Source organism: Danio rerio, chromosome 8, assembly GCF_049306965.1.
Source record: "Danio rerio strain Tuebingen ecotype United States chromosome 8, GRCz12tu, whole genome shotgun sequence".
Classification (NCBI taxonomy): Eukaryota; Metazoa; Chordata; class Actinopteri; order Cypriniformes; family Danionidae; genus Danio; species Danio rerio.
The window spans coordinates 59638706-59658542 of NC_133183.1; the positions used below are offsets into that span (position 1 = coordinate 59638706).

The following is a 19837-nucleotide window of genomic DNA, read 5'->3' on the forward strand; positions in this document are numbered from 1 at the left end:
GTTTTGAAGGATAAAACTGATGGACACTTCAGGCCTTGATCATTAGAAAAGGGAATTTGTTTGGTGTATCACACTGCGTTCGATTTGGAGAACCTCAACCCTATGCTCTGACCTCTTTAGACCCTAGGATTAGGGCATAGGGATGAGCTTCTCAGAATGGAACCCAAAGTAAGTCCAACATTCCTTCAAATTTCTTTTCAAATAGATGAGGTATTCAAACACTTATGGCTACACTATATAAACTTTATCATGTTTTACTTTACTAAAAAGTCCTGTCAAAATGCAGTTTGTCCCACACATTTCTGACCATTTATTTGGTTGACCTTTTATTCCTTGCTCTTTTGTAGGTGATCGAGTGCATCACCCAAGGTCGTGTACTGCAGCGACCCCGGACCTGTCCCAAGGAGGTGTATGACTTGATGCTGGGATGTTGGCAGAGAGAGCCGCACACCCGACTCAATATTAAAGAGATCCATAACCTACTTCTCAACCTAGCCAAGGCATCACCAGTCTATCTGGACATCCTGGGATAAACATAAGGAACGTGTGGGACTTCAAGTGTATTCCTGAATCTCCGACCCCCCCCCCCTCCTCCTCTATCCCATCTAAAATCTTTTTCTTCTGCAGCTTTAACTCTGTTGTCCTGCTCCTCTTCTCAATGTAAACATCTAGACACACTGGCAGGGATTCGTGTCCGTGTACGCTGACTATGATTGATGTTTTTCTGAACATTAAATTGAAAGAAGTGACTACTGTTTAGTTTACCAAGAACAAAATCCCAGAATGGTTGACCACCCTAAACGTCTGGACCAAGTTCACAGCTGGATATTCAAGTACACCGATCTTAACAACAAATAGGAATCAGCAGCTTCACGAAAAACGAACAAAAACGACTATGAGGAGGAAAATAAGTACTTTTCTGGACAGATTTGGTCCTGTCATCTGATACAAAGCACAGAACGTGAAGCTAGCATGGTGATCAACAGTGACAAACTGCAGCTATATCTATACGTATACATGATATGTGTATATAGAACTGGACATTATGTAGTTTTACAGTTGAGCGACTCTAATTAAAAGCTTCTGGAAGCTGATGGGATGTTATTGCTGCCGAGCTTATCTGAAATAGCAAAGTAACCCACTAAAATGTCTCCAGAACATATTTGTTATTTATAGTGGGAAAGTCCCACCACTTTTGCCATTCCCATCTATTTTGTCCCACTACTGAAACTACTGGCAATAGTGTTATTTCCAGAGACATCAATGTATCACCAGTTGTTGAGTTTGAGTAGTGATATGGTGGTGGAATAAGGGTGTGTTTACATGACACTTTAAATGAAGAAACTTTAAATCATTTGGTCAGAGTCCGTGTGAAACTGCCAAGTTTACATGACCTCAGTAAATGAGGATTGATGTCTTACCGCTTTCGAAATGTGTCTACTTGGGACATAATCTTTCTGAATTTGTTCACTGAGATCACTCGCCAGTGGAGATACACTGAACAAACGTTTACAATTTCTTTTCTGATCTCAAATTAGTTTCCAACTTCAACTTCATCGTTTTTATATAGCACATTTAACAGCAAGTTTTGTGGCAAATTCATACGAATTTGTAGTTTAGTCATATGAAATAGTTCGATTTTAAACAGGAAGCATGGCACCAAACCCCACCCCTAAGCCCAACCATCAATATGGGGTGAGCAAATCATACTAAATTGTACGAATGAGATTGTACGAATTCGTATAAATTAGCCACTAAATCAAAAAGTTATGAATTTCCATGAGATTGTGTTGGACTGACCACATTGTAAAACATCTCAAATGTTGTTTTGGTCATTTTAAAATAAAATTTATTTTAAATTGTATGAATGACATCGTATGAATTTATATGAATTAGTCACTGAATCAAAAGTTACGAATTGCTGTGTGATCGTGCTGGACTGGCCACGTTGTAAAACATCTGAAATGTTGTTTTGGTCATTCTAAAGTTCAGTTTATTCTAAATTGTATGAATTTGATCGTAAGATTATACACAAATTAGTCACCAAATCAAAAGTTACGAATTGCAGTGAGATCGTGTTGGACTGACCACATTGTAAAACATCTGAAATGTTAGTTTGATCATTCTAAAGTCCTATTCAATCTAAATTGTAGGAATGAGATTGTGCGAATGTATATGAATTAATCACCAAATCAAAAGTTACGAATTGTTGTCAGATAGTGTTAGACTGGCCACATTGTTAAACATCAGAAATGTTGTTTCCGTCAATCTGAACTCCTATTCATTCTAAATTGTATGAAGGTGATTGTACGAATGTATACGAATTAGCCTATAAATAAAAAGTTACGAATTGCCATGAGATTGAGTTGGACTGACCACATTGTAAAACATCTGAAATGTTAGTTTGGTCATTCTAAAGGCCAATTTTTTAAAATTGTATAAATGTGATCTTATGAATACAATCGTACGAATGTATTCGAATTAGCCACTGAATCAAAAGTTACGAATTGCTGTGAGATTGAGTTGGACTGGCCCTCAGCCAAAGTCTGTCATCAAAGTGGTTCAGTATTATTACTTTTGTTGTAATTTGTTGTCAATGTTATTCGCAAATGTTTTATGTTTAATTCCCATCTTTGGATAAAAACATAGCTAGCTTCCCATGTGCGAAAAACAGTTCCTACAAAACATCTGTCATGTAAACACACCCTTAGTTGTTCTGTACGACGTTTGACTTCTCATTGTTCACATTTGAGTTTTGAGCAGACATGTTTATCAAATCATAAATTATTTAAACGATGCATATCCATAAGCCACGCCTTAGCCATTTTGTGACGTCGCAACCAGCATGTTTGCTTCCCGCCACTAAATAAACAGCCACAATTCTCAAGTGTCCAAAACAACATGCACTACAGAGGGCTTGATAGAGGATTCATTTGAGACGACGTCTTAATACTATCAGCTTGCATTTCTTACAGGAGCTTAATTACGCAAAGTGGCCGATTATGATGGCGCTGGCTAAATTACGACCTCTCTCTTTCTCTTTTTCTCCTTCGCCATGTTTTACTACTGAGTCGAAGCACTAATGTAGTACTCAAGCTTCGGGTTGTACAACTGCTACAGTGTAATATATATTTCATTACAGGACAAATGTCTCCTATTAGCAGCAACTCCCCGCGGACTCATACGTGCTATCAGTGGGGAGAAAAAGGAGGGAACAGGATGGAGAGAACGAGACAAGGACAGGAAAATACTGTTAGAGAGTGATTAATAATATAATAAATAAGAAAACCCACATTTCTTCCCTTTATCATACACAAAAGATGATTATATCTATTTATCACTATAGAGATCCTATACAACAGGGGACTACAGTCGAACAAAAAGCCTCCAAATCATTTATATTGTGATTTTGCTGGACATTCGTTCATTTATTTGAGAAATAATCTTACTGAATTGTTTTTATTTATTTTGTACTTGAGCACTTTTGCATTTGGTTTTTGCCTGTAAATTATGTACAATTATTTTTTTTTTATGTTTGAGAATGAATGTAGGGGTGATTTTTTTAAATCATGGAACGTATCGATAAACAAAAATGATGATGTAAGATTACATATTTTGAGTAAACGGTGAGAAAGCTTTAGGGTAACTGTCCATATTATAAAAATAATGAAGGCTTTTTTTTGGATTGTGACACTATTTCATGGCTATTAGGAACAATTTGACTTCAAATCCTCAATATTTTATGTATTTAAAAAGTCATTCTAATATAGGTTCACTGTAGAAGAGTGTTTTTCATCTAAACAAGCGTCATAAGACAGCAAAACAAACAAATATGAATATTTTACAACAGAGATGCCATTACTTATTTCGTGCATTAATGACAGAGTCTTTTATTACAGTGGAATGAGTTTAAATCTTCTCTCAGTACTGGCGTGCGGCTGGAAGGGCATCCGCTGCAAAAAATGTATGCTGAAATAATTGGTGGTTCATTCCCTCGTGGCGACCCCTGATAAATAAGGGACTTAGGCCCCATTTACACTAGTGCGTTTTAGTTTTAAACCGGTGTTTTAAATCAAAAACGATCCGCGTCCACACTACGCCACCAAAAACGTATGTCACGTGACCATTCGTGCACTCTGGGCATGCGCGTTCTAGTATAAAAAGAAACCATGTGTCACGCTTAGCATTTGGTTATTGTAAGTCAACAAACGCTGGTTGAACAATGAAGGCGATGGCAAAGAAAGCAATAGAGGTATTTTTGTGGACAGACGACGAGGTCGAGTTGTTACTAAACGTGACAAATAAATAACTGCACAATGGCGCCTAAAGCAGACAATAGTGCAAACAACGCTCCCATTTCTGTGTCCATGTTGTTGTTTACAGTGAAGGCTGGTCTGCTGTCTTCTGGTAGCGTTAAAGCCATGTGTTATAGTCATGTGATAGGGGCTTGACGAATAAGGGAAGGATAGGCAATGACACAAAAGGCCCAATCAGGTAGCGAATCTCAGCAGCCCCGCCTCCATTTTCAGATTTCTCCGTTTTCCCTCATCCACACTGAGACGGAGCAGCAGCGTTTTAGAATGAAAACGGCCTCGTCAGCGTTTTCTAAATGCTCCGTTTTTGGCGCTCGAGAAATCTGGCGTAGTGTGGACAGATGGCGTAACCGTGGCAAAACTTATGCGTTTTCGTGTAAACTGGGCCTAAGCCGAGGGAAAATGAATGAATGAGTTCAGATCTGCTTAGTTCTCATGTAAATAATGCCACAATCCAATCTAAACTGAGGAAAACAATGTCATGAGATACTATTATGTTTCAGTGGTTTATATGAATATCGCCTCACGCAAAAAAAAAAAAAAATATCCACAACAAACTGTGACTGCATATTATAATATCTTCTTCGACATGTACAGATCTACTTTCTGATGTTTCACGATGTCTACAAGCTAAATGCCTTCCCCAATTAAACCACATGACAAGCGCTAACCCGGTCATATTTCCTTTTGCATTTCTTTTACAGTTAGACAGTTGAGTTTTACCATTTTTTGAATCAATTCAGGGTTTGGCAGGAGCGTATTTAGCTTAGCATAAATACTTGAATCTGATCAGACCATTAGCATCTTGCTAAGAAAATGAAAGAGTTTAGATAGTTTTCCTATATAAAGCTTTTGTAGGGACGTCGCAGACTAATGCTGTTCACACCAGAAGCGGCACATGCAGCTAAATTGCACATTTCATTTGTGCGTAAATAGATGGGTGAACATTTTGAATTAACTCACACGTCAAATTCCTTTCACAATAGATGCAGATTCGCGTCATGGGCTTCTATCTGCCCGGTGGCTTTAGCTTCGTTGCTAAATTCCTAACATGGATTTTATTGAGAGAGTAGTTGTGCTTTATGAGCTTTAGGAAGGCTGAAAAAAAAAACATAGATTCATTTTGTTTGGTCCACTAGATGCTTTTAGAGGTGCATCCAGCTCTGTGAGTTGATAAACTCCTACAGAAACAGAAACTCCTCCAGTGTGATGAGCTAGGGGAGACACCAACAACAGGCGTTATGTCATAATCACACCCCTACAAGAGCAAGCTCATGATTGGTTAATGCGATATGAATGTCCGCTGAAGTTCAGATTTTCCAACTCTAGCGATTTGTGCATTTAGCAAGTTAAGCGCGTCTAAAATGCAAAACTATCAACTCACGCCACTTCATTCCCGCAAATCGCATCATTCGAACCATTCGCATCATTCGCGCTGCCTCATTCGAACCAATCGTGTTATTCGCGCTGACTCATTCGCACCAATCATTTCATTCGCGCTGACTCATTCGCACCAATCATTTCATTCACGCAGCCTCATTCGCACCAATCGTGTCATTCGCGCCCACTCATTCGCACCAGTCGTGACATTCGAACCGACTCATTCGCACCAATCATGTCATTCGTGGCGCCTCATTCGCACCAATCGTGTTATTCACGCAGCCTCATTCTCTCCAATCGTATCATTCTCGCCGCCTCATTCTCACCAATCGTTTCATTTGCGCCGCCTCATTCACACCAATTGCGTCTTTCGTGTCACCTCATTCACACCATTATGTCATTTGCTGTGCCTCATTCGCACCAATGCGTCATTTGCGCCGACTCATTTGCACCAATCATGTCATTCGCGCAGACTCATTCGTACCAATTGCATTGTTCGCGCTACCGCATTCGCACCAATGACATCAGGATGCCTATTCGAGTCTTTGCTTTGACTTAACATGCACCATTAGACTGACGGAAAATGAAAAGTTGATATTTACAACATGACGCGGCAGTAAAGTTCCTTGATTATATTACACCAGAATGAAAGTTTAGTTCCTAGCCATATTAGCCAAGAAAATAGCATTTGTTGTTTTTCCCGTTAGTCTTAATACATGATGTAACTACAGAAGAGTCAAGTTTTGAATAGGAAACTGATCAAGATTCTGATCATTTTGCACAAGATGCTGCTCTAATCCAATTTAATGACCTATGCTAAGCTAAGCTAAACCTTCTCCTGCCAGACACAGAGATTGGCTGAATGGAATGTTGAAACTCAACTGTTTAACTGTAGGAGAGTTGTAAAATTAGCATATTTTTTACTTTATAAATAAACTGTTCTGTTAACGTACCGAGGATTTCTGCAAAGTATCAAGTAGTGTGTGATGATTTCATACAGTTAAAAAACATGTCCAATCAAATCAAACCCCCTTGTCTGTACTGTACATGATTTCTCTGAGCTATATGGACCAGTGGATCTGTCCGCCATTGTATTTAATAAAAGTGTTATGTCTTACCTCATGGTGAGTGTGTGCGGAGTGTGTTATTGTGACAGTGAGAAATGCGCAGCCCCAAGTTTATGAGTTGGTCAATAGAAAGGTTCATACGGAGTGCTTTGACAACATAGGCCGAACGTATTGACCTACAGCTACTAAAATGCTTTATTGACAGCCATGTTTTTTTATGTCCTACTGGCCGCCAGCCTGAAAAGATGTATTTCATGGCGGACTACGATGGAGGCCAGAGCGAGTTAAAAACAATTTATGATGAAACGGCACAATCCATAAAGTTTATGTCTAGCATTAGCCATAATGCTAAAGCTTCAAGAGTAGATTAACACAAGTACTCGTTCCAATTCCCATTTCACTCACGCAGACCGAGGAGAAAATAAATGGAGGACTGATCAATCAGGAAATCGATGGTTTGTTTTGACGTTGTACATTAAGACCTAACTAATTGCCAGAGGGCTAAATGCTTTTAAAAACACATCCAATGCACTCAGTAGGAGTTTGTACAGCAGGGTCTCGGAGGAGTTCTCCAAGTGTGCAAACAACCACAGCGCCAAACCAACAAACATCATCACTTCTGATCTCCTCACAGCAAACCACTTTATATGTTTTTTTATGTATTTTATATGATGTTTAACAGAGCAAGGAATTTTTCACAGTCATTCCTATAATATTTTTTCTTCTGGAGAAAGTCTTATGTGTTTTATTTCAGCTAGAATAAAAGTAGTTTTTGATTTTTATACACCATTTTAAGGACAATGTTATAAGCCACCTTTAGCAATATATAATATCTTAAAAAAATATCTAGTCAAATATTTTGCACTGTCATCATGGCAAAGATAAAAAAAATGTTTTGAGGGTATAAATCGACATGTAATATGTGTCACATAAATGATACCTCAAATAGTGTGGTACATTCATTCAATTATTTTTTTTTTCAGCTTAGTCCCTTTATTAATCTGGGGTTGCCACAGCGGAATGAACCACCAACTTATCCATCATGTTTAAATTAAATTAAATGGTGCAGTGGGTAGCACGTTCGCCTCACAGCAAGAAGGTCGCTGGGTTACTGGTTCGATCCTCGGCTCAGTTGGCGTTTCAGTGTGGAGTTTGCATGTTCTCCCTGCATTCGCGTGGGTTTCCTCCGGGTACTCTGGTTTCCCCCACAGTCCAAAGACATGCGGTACAGGTGAATTGGGTAGGCTAAATTGTCCGTAGTGTGTGTGTATGTGTGGATGTTTCCCAGAGATGGGTTGTGGCTGGAAGGGCATCCGCTGCGTAAAAACTTGCTGGATAAGTTGGCGGTTCAGTCCTCAGTGGCGACCTTAATAAAGAGACTAAGCCGACAAGAAAATGAATAAATTTAATTTAATTTAATTTAATTTAATTTAATAATAAAAGAAAAGAAAAGAAAACTAAATTGTGTAATAATATCATTAATTAAAGAAATTATTCAACCAGAACTAAAAATTCTGTCATCCTCCACTTTTTCCAAACCTGTTTGAGTTTCTCTCTTCTGCTGAACACAAAAGAAAATGTTTTTAAGGAAGCTGGAAACTTGTAACCATTGACTTCTATGTTTTTTTGTTTTTTCTTCTATAGATGTCAATGGTTACGTTTTCATCTTTCTTCAGCATATCTTCTTTTATGATCAACAAAATAAAGAAACTCATAAAGGTTTAGAACATTTATAAAAGTAAAAAAAAAAAAAAATTGAGTAGTTAAGGATGAGTTAATGATAATGTACCCCTTCAAGTAAAGTCCTGACATTAAGAGACATCGTCATGTCACGAGTCCATGTTTAGTTAAAACTAAAGTGTTAGTTAATGCATTATGAACAAACGTGTTCTAACATTATTTTTTAATTTTTTATTTTTTTTCTTGCAACTGGTCTTTTTTTTTTTGCAACCAGTATGCTTGGTTGAACCCGTGTGACATCATGTGTGATGTAGGTTGGTAATTCCCCTATACATTTATTTGGTTGTTTTCGACATCCGGTGTTGTCAACACAATCTCAAGGCAATTTGTAACTTTTTGATTTAGTGGCTAATTCGTATCAATTCATACGATCTAATTCGTACAATTTAGTTTTGCTCATCCCCTAATGACGATTGGGTTTAGGGGTGGGGTTAGGTGCCACGCCTCCTTTTTAAAATCGTACAATTTTGCACGACTGAACTCGTACGAATTCATACGAATTAGCCACTAAACTGGCAAAATGTAAAATACTTACGTTTTCTCGTGAGATCAGGCTGGTGTTGTGATCAGCACCTTTAGAAATATGGTGACATGTTCAATACTTTTTTTCCCAGCTGTATAGTACTACTTTGAAAGGCAACATTGCAGTTGGGTGTTTGCACCAAAACCATATATTAATACATAAAACCAAAATTAATCAGTACCAAGTGGGCACCTTGACCTCAAAATGACACTAAATTAACATTGAACATTGGCAAAACATGTCAAAAATTAATTCCAGGAGAGTCCTTTAATCGATTTTCAGATGCCAAAGCTAGATGTCAACTTGCTGTGTTTTGAAATCAAGGTAGATGACATGCATTGTACAGTAACAAAATCCAGTAATAAAACGGTGTGTGTGTGTGTGTGTGTGTGTGTGTGTGTGTGTGTGTGTGTGTGTGTGTGTGTGTGTGTGTGTGTGTGTGTGTGTGTGTTTTAGTGGTCATCCATGTGTGGATGTCAAATGGACGTCAAAGTTTTGACATCAAATCAATTTTCATTTTTAACATCAAGGTGCCTGCTGGGTTACACACATGTTAACAGCAGCTGAAAAGGTCTTAGGCTGAAGGGGGGAAGATGGCTTCATCAAATTTTAAAGTGATTGCCGCCATTTTACGACAGGGGCCCTCCTCCTCAATCTTGATGGATTACTTTCCCACCTTGCTTCCTCAGAGATATTCACTTTAAAATGACCGTTCAATAAACGACTTGGGCAACTGTGAGGTTTTGTGGTCTGTTAAACAGTAAACACAAATCCATCCCAAAGTCAGGTCTTTATTCTGGGGAAAGCAGGCAAGATCATTTGGGATATTAGCAAGCGTTTTCTATTCATCAGACTGACCACATTAGCAGCTGCTTAGCGTCAGTGTTAGAGAGAAAACAGCCGCTGACAGCAGGCTTTGGCTACATTGAGACCATTTTTATTTTATTTTATCATTATTTTGGTAACACTTTAAATTATGTTCCAATGTATTTTCATTAATAAATGGACCATTATACTAAAGTGTTACCCTTATTTTTAACCACAGTAGTATATCAGTGTTGTGGTACAATGCTGCATTAACTTCAATTCAATTCATCTTCATTTCTATAGCGCTTTTACAGTGTAGATTGTGTCAAAGCAGCTTAACATCGAAGTTCTAGTAGACTGAAACAGTGTCAGTCCAGTTTTCAGACTTAACGTTTAGTTTAGTTCAGTTCAGTGTGGTTTAATTTTCACTGCTGAAAGTTCAAACACTGCAGAGCAAATGATCAATGCGAAGCCCGACAAGTCCCAGACCAAGCAAGCCAGTGGCGAGGAACAAACTTCACCAATTGACGAAAGTGAAGGAAAAAAAAACTCAAGAGAAACCAGGCTCTTCTCTGACCAAACAGCAGTCTAAAAATATATCAATCGATATGTACTTGGTTCAAGTTTTACCATTGATACGGTAGTTTTAAGCTTTGTGTTTTGAGATGTAGAGCCATAAAGGGTCATTTTCTTAAAAGTGAAGTCTGTCACAGAATGTTGAAAAACATCAGGGTGATTGACAAACTGGGTAGCAACCAAGCGGCAACCTCTCGCTCTCACTGTAACTAAAACTCATCGACTCGCCTTTGGGGGTTGGCTCCAGGAAGTCCAGAGGTTTTCTGACTGCAATGGTAAATTGGCCAATTTTACAGCTGATAAAAACATGTTTACAGCCTGCTCAAAAGATGGTTTTGGTGTGACAACTGTGAGAGGGTGTGTGTTTTTTTCATCTGTTTCATTTTTATTACGTTTTATTAAGTCTGCATAATATGGGCTGACCCATATATATATTGTTGAAGTCAGAATTATTAGCTGCCCATGACTTTTTTTCTTTTTTAAATATATTTTCCCAAATTATGTTTAATCTGGTAACATTTTTTCTTCTAGAGAAAATCTTATTTGTTTATTTTCGGCTAGAATAAAAGCAGTTTTTAATGTTTTAAAAACCATTTCAAGGTCAATATTATTAGCCCCTTTAAGCTTTATTTTTTTGATAGTCTACAGAACAAACCATCGTTATACAATAATTTGCCTAATTACCCTAACCTGCCTAGTTAACCTAATTAACCTAGTTAAGCATTTAAATGTAACTTTAAGCTGTATTGAAGTGTCTTGAAAAATATCTAGTAAAATATTATATACTGTCATCATGGCAAAGAGAAAATAAATCAGTTATTAGAAATGAGTTGTAAAAATCTTCTCTCCGTTAAACAGAAATAAACAGGGGGGGCTAATAATTCTGACTTCGACTGTGTGTGTGTGTGTATATATATATATATATATATATATATGTATGTATGTGTGTGTGACAGTCAAGGCTGAAACTACCATAAATTATCAAAAAGGTGTCTCAGTTCCAATGGGAATAAATCCGAAAATGGGGGCTCGCCCGGGATTTGACCTCACAACCTCTCACACCTGGCAAGCTTTTTTTTTTTTTTTTTGGAATGGAAATGACAACATTATCTTCTCCAAAAAGATGATGTACGAGAGGCATCACTGTAAGGAAAAAATAAATAAATAAATAAATAAATATATGTATATATATATATATATATATATATATATATATATATATATATATATATATATATATATATATATATATATATATATATATGTGTATATGTATATATATATGTGTATATGTATATATATATATATATATATATATATATATATATATATATATATATATATATATATACACACATACATACATACATACATATATTTATGTATAAATATATATATATATATATATATATATATATATATATATATATATATATATATATATATATATATATATATATATATATATGTATATATATATATAAATATATATGTATATATATATATATAAATATATATATATATATATATATATATATATATATATATATATATATATATATATATATATATATATATATATATATATATATATATATATATATACATACATATAAAAATCAAAAAAAAAAAAAAAGTGTTCAGGGGTAGCTTAAATAATGTGTCAGCGCTCTTTAGGTAAGGGATTCATCTGTTTTCCTGATGAAGGCAGTTGTTTGCCAAATTGCGTAGGTGCAGTTTTAAGGAACAGCCATGTCAATAAAGGCTTTTTAAAAAAAAAATTCACATTTTTTAAGTGCCTTGGGCTTATTTCTGCTGTTTAAAATGGGTTGGCTGTTTCGAATTTGTCTGTGAGATTGTTAAGTAATCACCAAGTAACCACCTAGAACATAATGACCTGGTAAAAGTTGCTCAGATTTAGTTAGCAAATAAATGTTGGTTTTAGAAATTTTTACTGCTCATTTCTGACCTAACATATGACTATCCAAAGGGATCTCTGACTGATCTTTTCATTTTTCCTGTTGAAAACCAACAGCGCATTATAAATAATGGAATCTCATAACCTGAGATCTTACTCCTGTATCTGATATCCATGTTCAATACTGCTCTAAATGTAAAGGATGCAATGTCACTGTTTTTCTATAGGTCTTACTTGGGTACCAGGTTTCACTTCCTGTGCTTGACCTCTATCCATCTTCACCTTTATATATTTCCTACAGCAACCAACATTTTTTTTTACAAGACACACACGCACACACTTTATGTATAAACTGCACCCCCACAAGCCCCCCCGACTGACATCTTCTCAAATGAATAATTCAGAACATAGATATCAGTCAATAATGCTCTTTCATATACAGCTAAATAATTCACTCATCCATAGAGGACATCTGCATTTATGCGATTGTGTGTGTGTGTGTGTGTGTGTGTGTGTTAACTGTGGGTGAGGCAGGTTGTGCGCATTAAGGTAGCTCTAATGTATAAACAGTGTGTATTTATGGACACATCTTTACACTCTGAATAGGTTTAGGCATGGCGTTAGTTTCAAATGACTTGTTCGGAGCTGTAGTATGGTGGTTATCTAACACAGATGCTGATTTAGAGATACAGATTTAACAGTAAAATTGAGCCTTGTCCAGGATTTGAAACCACAATCCATAAAAATATCCTTTTAAAAACAAGCTACTGCCTTAACTCTTAGTCATCAAGAGGATGCAAGGTCAGGCTCCATAAACAAAACATTTTTAAGAGGCCATTCCTGCAAAAACATTTCAAATGTGAGATGCACAGAGGTATAAAGAGTACCTGAAAACCATACTTAAGTAAAAGTACAGATACCTTACTGTAAAAATGAGTCCATTACAAGTTGCAAGTCACTAATTCCAATAAGACTTAAGTATTAAAGTATTTGAAAGAACTTAAGTATTTTACTCATACTGAATGTATAGGCTCAAAGAACACCAAGAAAGGTTTTATTTCCTAATATAGAAATTAAATTGTGTTAATGTTTCAAAATGGCAGAACAAAATAGATTTAAAAAAAAATAGAACAAAAAGTCTCACACTTAAATGTTCAAAAAAGGCACAAACAATTTTTCCAACCCAAGCTCATCCTGAAAACATAGTCCCGCGGACGTTTCTGGAGACAGCGGAATACGTCCCGGGGGGTACGTACGGCCCCGTTTATTTTTTTCAAGCGAACGCTACGGGACGGTGTGACGCCGTTCCCTTTCGCGCTTGGCTTACCTTCCCTGCTGCAATCCGTTTGTCCACTCAGCTCACCGTGTAACGTCGGCAGGCTCGAGATGCGGAGAGGAGTCGACCACGGCGACCGGTTTCGAGTCCGGGGAAGAGCGGTTCCAGTAATCAGGTAAGACGAAAACAGAATCCCAAAAATTAAGTGAACGAGCTTCATGACAGGGTGAGAAAACGGCGAAATCCGAAAATGCGGAAGAAAAAAAAAAAAAATCGGGGCTTTTATATCTGTAGCATATGCCGGCGTTTGACGCAGAAGTATAAATCAGCCTTTACAAGTAACAATAAGCGTCCGTTCAAATGTAGTGAAGAGAAGAGTACATATATGCAATCAAAAATGTAGTCAAGTAGAGAGTAAAAGTTGCTTATATTTTTAATACTCAATACAAGTACACTGTAAAAAATGACCGTGATTTCAACGGTAAAAAAAAAAAACTGTAAAAATGCTACAGTACAAATCCGTAACCTGGTTAACGGTATGTTTCCTTAATATATACGGCGAATAACCGTAAATTGACTTTTCCAGAATTCCCTGCATGGCACATAACTTTTTATGCATTTTGTTGACATTGATATGGATCTTTGTAGTCGTTTCCCCATCAGTAATGTACATTAGAGATTTATGTTACATCTAATGTTGATAAACAATGTTTATTTCATGACTTTAATTTTATGGGTGTTACCATACTGGTGTTTAGTAGCTGTGTGAACGACACTGAGCACCTTCTGAATGCTGATACTCTTTTCTGCTTGTGGGAAAAGTTGATTGTGATGCCTCATTATGTAACTTCCTCATCACCACCTGCATGTGAGTGTGTTAACATGTCTAACTGTGTAACAAAAGATGTGTAGATGTTGGTCATTCAAAATACAGACAAATTACCTCTATAAATTAATAAAATACGGTAGTTTACCGTAAAAATGAGAAATTACTTTTACGGTTTGTACCGTGTTTTTATCGGTAAAGTACTGGCAACCACAGCTGCCGTTTTTTTACTGTAAATTTTACGGATTTATTGTTTACAGTGTACAAAGTAGCCAGAAAATACTTAAGTAAAGTAACGAAATCCATTTACTTAAGTACAGTGGCGCAACAAGGGGGTATGCAGTATATGCGGCGCATAGGGGCGCCACACATGGGGGGGCGCCGTTGTGCCAAAACTATTTTTAAAATTATCCTTATTAAAAGTTTCAAATAATAAAAATAAATAAATATGTTTTGTTGAAAAAACATTATTTTGCATTTTAAACGAATATAATATTGTTATTATTTAATTCAAAATCATTTAACACAATAACATGCAGTCCCACAGCCGAAAGTGTTCATGTAGATGTAACTGTTTAGATTTGCTTTTATTTTTATCAAAATAAACTGTCAAATCATACATAATGTCAAAAGTTATAAGATTAATCTGAAAATTTGTCTTCATTTATTATTAATTAATTAATATAAAATAAGAGGGATCACACAAAATTTGAACCCGCATACCCCTCAGTAAATGTGTAGTTGCGCCCCTGCTTAAGTACTTACACCACTGGAGATGCAGTTCAGCAGAATCGTGAGATCTTGAACTTTAATCTGACAAGCTGTTCTAAACACGGAGTGCATGTGCAAGAGACACAAGTAGTTCTGTAAAATCCATTTGCTACCAAAGATGCCCAAACAAATTTACAGCAAGCTATGGCACTTTCCCGCTCACTGTTAAAATTATCTATGACTTTGGACAATGTCATAAGAAGGTCTAATGTGTTTTTATTTATATATTATATAATCTTTTTCAAGCAGAGCGAGAAAAAAGAAAAACTTTCACACCTTCAGACTCCGATAAACACCGATACAGATTTGCACAACTAATGGAGTTACATGGAAGTCACTGAATGGTTTTTAAATGAATAGTCAGGAGAGCATCAGATTGTGTTGACATGCATGTCAAACGTACTGGTGTGGTTAATTGGGGCTCTGATGTGAATGCAGCTGTCTTCGAGGGCCAGCTGGGATCGAGTCTTTTGTTTGTGCGCTGTGGAAAATGAAGGGATGCTGAAAAGAAGGAGGAAGCGATGGAGCTCAAAAGACGGGAGCTTTCCTTTGGCATGCCGACTGCAGATTAGCATTCTTCCGTCTCTCCTGCTCCCACTCATTCATTCTCTCCGTTCACTCTTTCCTGCCTGACCATTAACAAAAGTATTTCGAGTTCAAAACAACTTTAACATTTAAGGACGGCATCTGGGGCATGACATCTTGCCACAAAACAGCGAGTTTAAAACACAAATGTAAAGCGAGCACTTTAATTTTGTTTGCTTACACTCGTTCTTATACTCTAATATTTATTGCAAGCCAATCAGTCGGCAATATTGAATAATGAGGCAAAAAACATCCTGCAACTAACAGAATTTGGTCCCACTTAGTGTCCTTAACTACTATGTACTTACATCAAAAAATAAATACAATGTACTTACTGTGTTTATAATGTATTTGAGAACACTTGTGGTGCTTTTGAGTTGGGATAGAGGTTGGGTTATGGACAGGTTTGGTGGTATGGGTAGGTTTAAGGGTGGGTTAAGGTGTAAGGGATGGTCAACAGTGTATTTACAAACGTAATTACAAAAGTTAATTACAGATGTAACTACATACATGTATTTAATCAAGCTTAAGTATACTTATATTACACAATAGGTACATGTAACAAACTATTAATTCCTATGTAAGTACATATTAGTTAAGGACACTTAATATAAAGGGGGACCCAGAATATTCACACTCTAGAAATAATCTAGATCAGGGGTTCTCAACTGGTTTAGCCATGGGACCCACATTTTCACATGGTAATCAAGCAGCGACCCAAATTTTTAGGAACTATAATACAATTTTAGGAATTATAATTAATTTGTATTTATTCTTTAACATAAACAAGTAGTGACAGATACATCATAGGAAATTCACCAAGACTTACAAATAAATACTCTTTTATTGCTGTCATTAAACAAAATGGATCGAATTATAGAAATATTACAAAGTAAAAACGACAAATACTGTTAATAATAAACTGTTAATAAAACATATTTTCTGATTTCTAAATGTTTTTCTAACTTAAAAGGTGTCATGCTCTCTTGTGAGAGCACCTCACTACATATGACACCGAGGGTTTAAGTCTTTTTTTCGTCAATATATATATACATACTTTACATATTCAGGGTCGTACTTGTACTTTACATATTTGTTGTAATAATTAAATGAAATTTCACGTCATGACAACGGTAGGGTTGTTGCGCACGCATTTCAAAATAAAAGTCCGGTATAAGCAAAATAAGTAAAATATGTACACTCCGCGACCCACTGAAAATGTTCCCGCGACCCACTTTTTTGATCTAGATAATCTGGAGTGAGTGACAGGACGTTTATAATCTATTAATTATCTAGATAATCTAGTAATGTAGAGTGATTGGAGCAATGTTTTGCATTTGGTGTGAGCACAGTGAACATTATGCGACAATCTTTTCAAAATTAATTCAAATATGCTGATTTATTAATAATAATATTAAACATTATGGAAACAGTTGTGAAGCTGAATATTTTTGTGGAAACCATGATTAATTAAATTCTAGAGATTTTATGATGAACAGACAGATCAACAATACAGCACATATTTAAAATAGAAATCTTGTATGACACAAACTTTCATTAATTTAATTTGTCTTTCACATATACAGTTGAAGTCAGAATTTTTAGCCCCCTTTTGAATTTTTTTTTACTTTTTTAAATATTTCCCAAACGATGTTCAACAGAGCAAGGACATTTTCACAGTATGTTTGATAATATTTTTTCTTCTAGAAAAAGTCTTATTTGTTTTATTTCGGCTAGAATAAAAGCAGTTTTGAATTTTTTAAACACCATTTTTGGGACAAAATTATTAGCCTCTTTAAGCTAATTTTTTTTTCGATAGTCTACAGAACAAACCATTATTATACAATAACTTACCTAATTACCCTAACCTGTATAGTTAACCTAATTAACCTAGTTAAGCCTTTAAATCTCACTTTAAGCTGTATAGAAGTGTCTTGAAAAATATCTAGTTAAATATTATTTACTGTCATCATGGCAAAGATAGAATAAATCAGTTATCAGAAATAAGTTTTTAAAACTAATATGTTTAGAAATGTGCTGAAACAATCTTCCCTCCGTTAAACATAAATTGGGGAAAAAAAATAAACAGGGGGGCTAATAATTCTGACTTCAACTGTATATTAGCATTAACTTTTTTTTTTTTTTGACAAATATCTATTCATTTAAATTAAACACAAACGCGATGTAAACATAAGCTTAACTTAGTTGTTTATTACTCATACATTCAATCAAATATTGACAAACATTCAAAACACAACCCCATTTTCTCAACCCATCACACACACACATTTAGTACTTTGGCCAACTGCTGACATAAAACATACACAAACAAGAACACACGCACACACTTTACTATCACGATCCAAATAAAGTGACCAATCTTCTCTCCCAATAAACAGATAAAAGTAATAAAATAAATTAAAAAGGCAACATTCAAGAATCATGCACTAATCACGCAAACGAAACAAATAAATATTAACATCTAAATTAAAATACAAAAGCTCTCCCACATAAAAAAAGCACTCACGCGTACAACATTGATCTAGCTCTGCGACCTGCATGGTGGAGATCCCCAAACACACAGGGGAGCATTTTCGTGAGAAGGAGTGACGTTACATTCATTAAATTGCATTGTAGTACAGTTAGGTGCGTGTCTGTAGCGATACTGTGATTGGTTATATGACCAAACGTATTTATGTTTCAGGATTACAGCCATTCTATCAGTTCTTAAAGGGATAGTTCACCCTAATGTGAAAACAACCTCCTTATTTTCTCTCGTTTTTTAAGGAAGATATTTTGAAGAAAGATGTTTCTGGCACCTATCGACTACCATAGAAGGAAAAAAAAAATTGGAGACAGGTCAGGACTGCAGACAGGCCAGTCAAATACCTGTATCCTCCACAGCCAGGACTTTGTAATGCTTAGTATGTGGTTTTGCATTGTCTTGCTGAAATATGCATGGAAAAGAAGGCAGCATATTGCATGGATGTCAATGGATGCCAGCCATCAGCATTCTTCAAAATATCTTCTTTTGTGTACGATGGAAGTACTTGAACTAATAAAAGCAAGTAAACGATGACAATTTTAATTTTGGGTGATCCATCTCTTTAACATTATATTCATCTAGTGTTAAGGAAACAGGAGCATGTGAAATGGTTATGACGTGTTTTAATCTACCACCAAAGATGGTTTAGCACAGGGGTCACCAATCTCATTCCTGGAGGTCCGGTGCCTGGCAGGGCTATCTTGCAGCTCCATCTTGCCTCAACACACCTGCCTGGATGTTTCAAGTATGCCTAGTAAGACGTTGATTAGCTTGTTCAGGTGTGTTTGATCAGGGTTGGAACTAAAATCTGCAGGACACCGGACCTCCAGGAATAAGTTCGGTGATCCCTGCTTTAGCACATGGCATTTAAAGCGACACTTCACCCCCTAAAAATGAACAGTTTTGGTCATTTTTATTATTATTATTAGATATTAGATATCCAAGATTATTAGTTATCCAAGATGTAGGTGATTTTCTTTCTTCAGATTAACACAAAGACGATGGTCACTGATGATTATAGTTATTGGTGCTACATTAAATATAAATCCACAGATGCCGTCACTTTAAGAGTTAACAATGGCAAGTAGGTATCGCTGCAGCCCGGAGACCTGCAAGTGGGAGGGATTACACCGCAAGTAGGTTGGGTGACCTCCAAGTGGGAGGGACTTAAACCACAAGTAGGTTGGGTTTATCAGGTTGCTGTGAGGTTGGGTTTAGGTGTAGACGTTCATAAAACACAACAGGTTACTGTGAGGTTGGGTTTAGGGTTAGGTGTACACATTCATAAAGCACAATATTGAACTCTAAATACGACTAAATAAGGTTTGCACAGCCCACTTGGAGCTCCAAGGCCCATCCACTTGGAGCTGGCTCTGACCTCCGTTTATACCCTTCTCAAAAACAGAGACAAGCATAACAGAGTGAATCTCTGACATCGTAAGAAGAACATTATAACTTTTGGGACTGAGTTTGTGTTTTTAACTCTCTAATTTTTGACTTTGAATTTCCA

The 19837-nt window shown here is 36.2% G+C and overlaps 1 protein-coding gene across 1 annotated transcript in view; it reads left to right on the forward strand.

Moving 5' to 3' along the window:
* ntrk2a (neurotrophic tyrosine kinase, receptor, type 2a) overlaps positions 1-6815 on the forward strand; it is a 92452-nt gene extending 85637 nt beyond the window's left edge. The window contains 1 exon segment of the mRNA NM_001366554.1: positions 348-6815. Coding sequence (NP_001353483.1) covers positions 348-533 — 186 coding nt within the window. The 3' untranslated portion in view covers positions 534-6815.
* The last annotated feature ends 13022 nt before the right edge of the window (positions 6816-19837 follow it).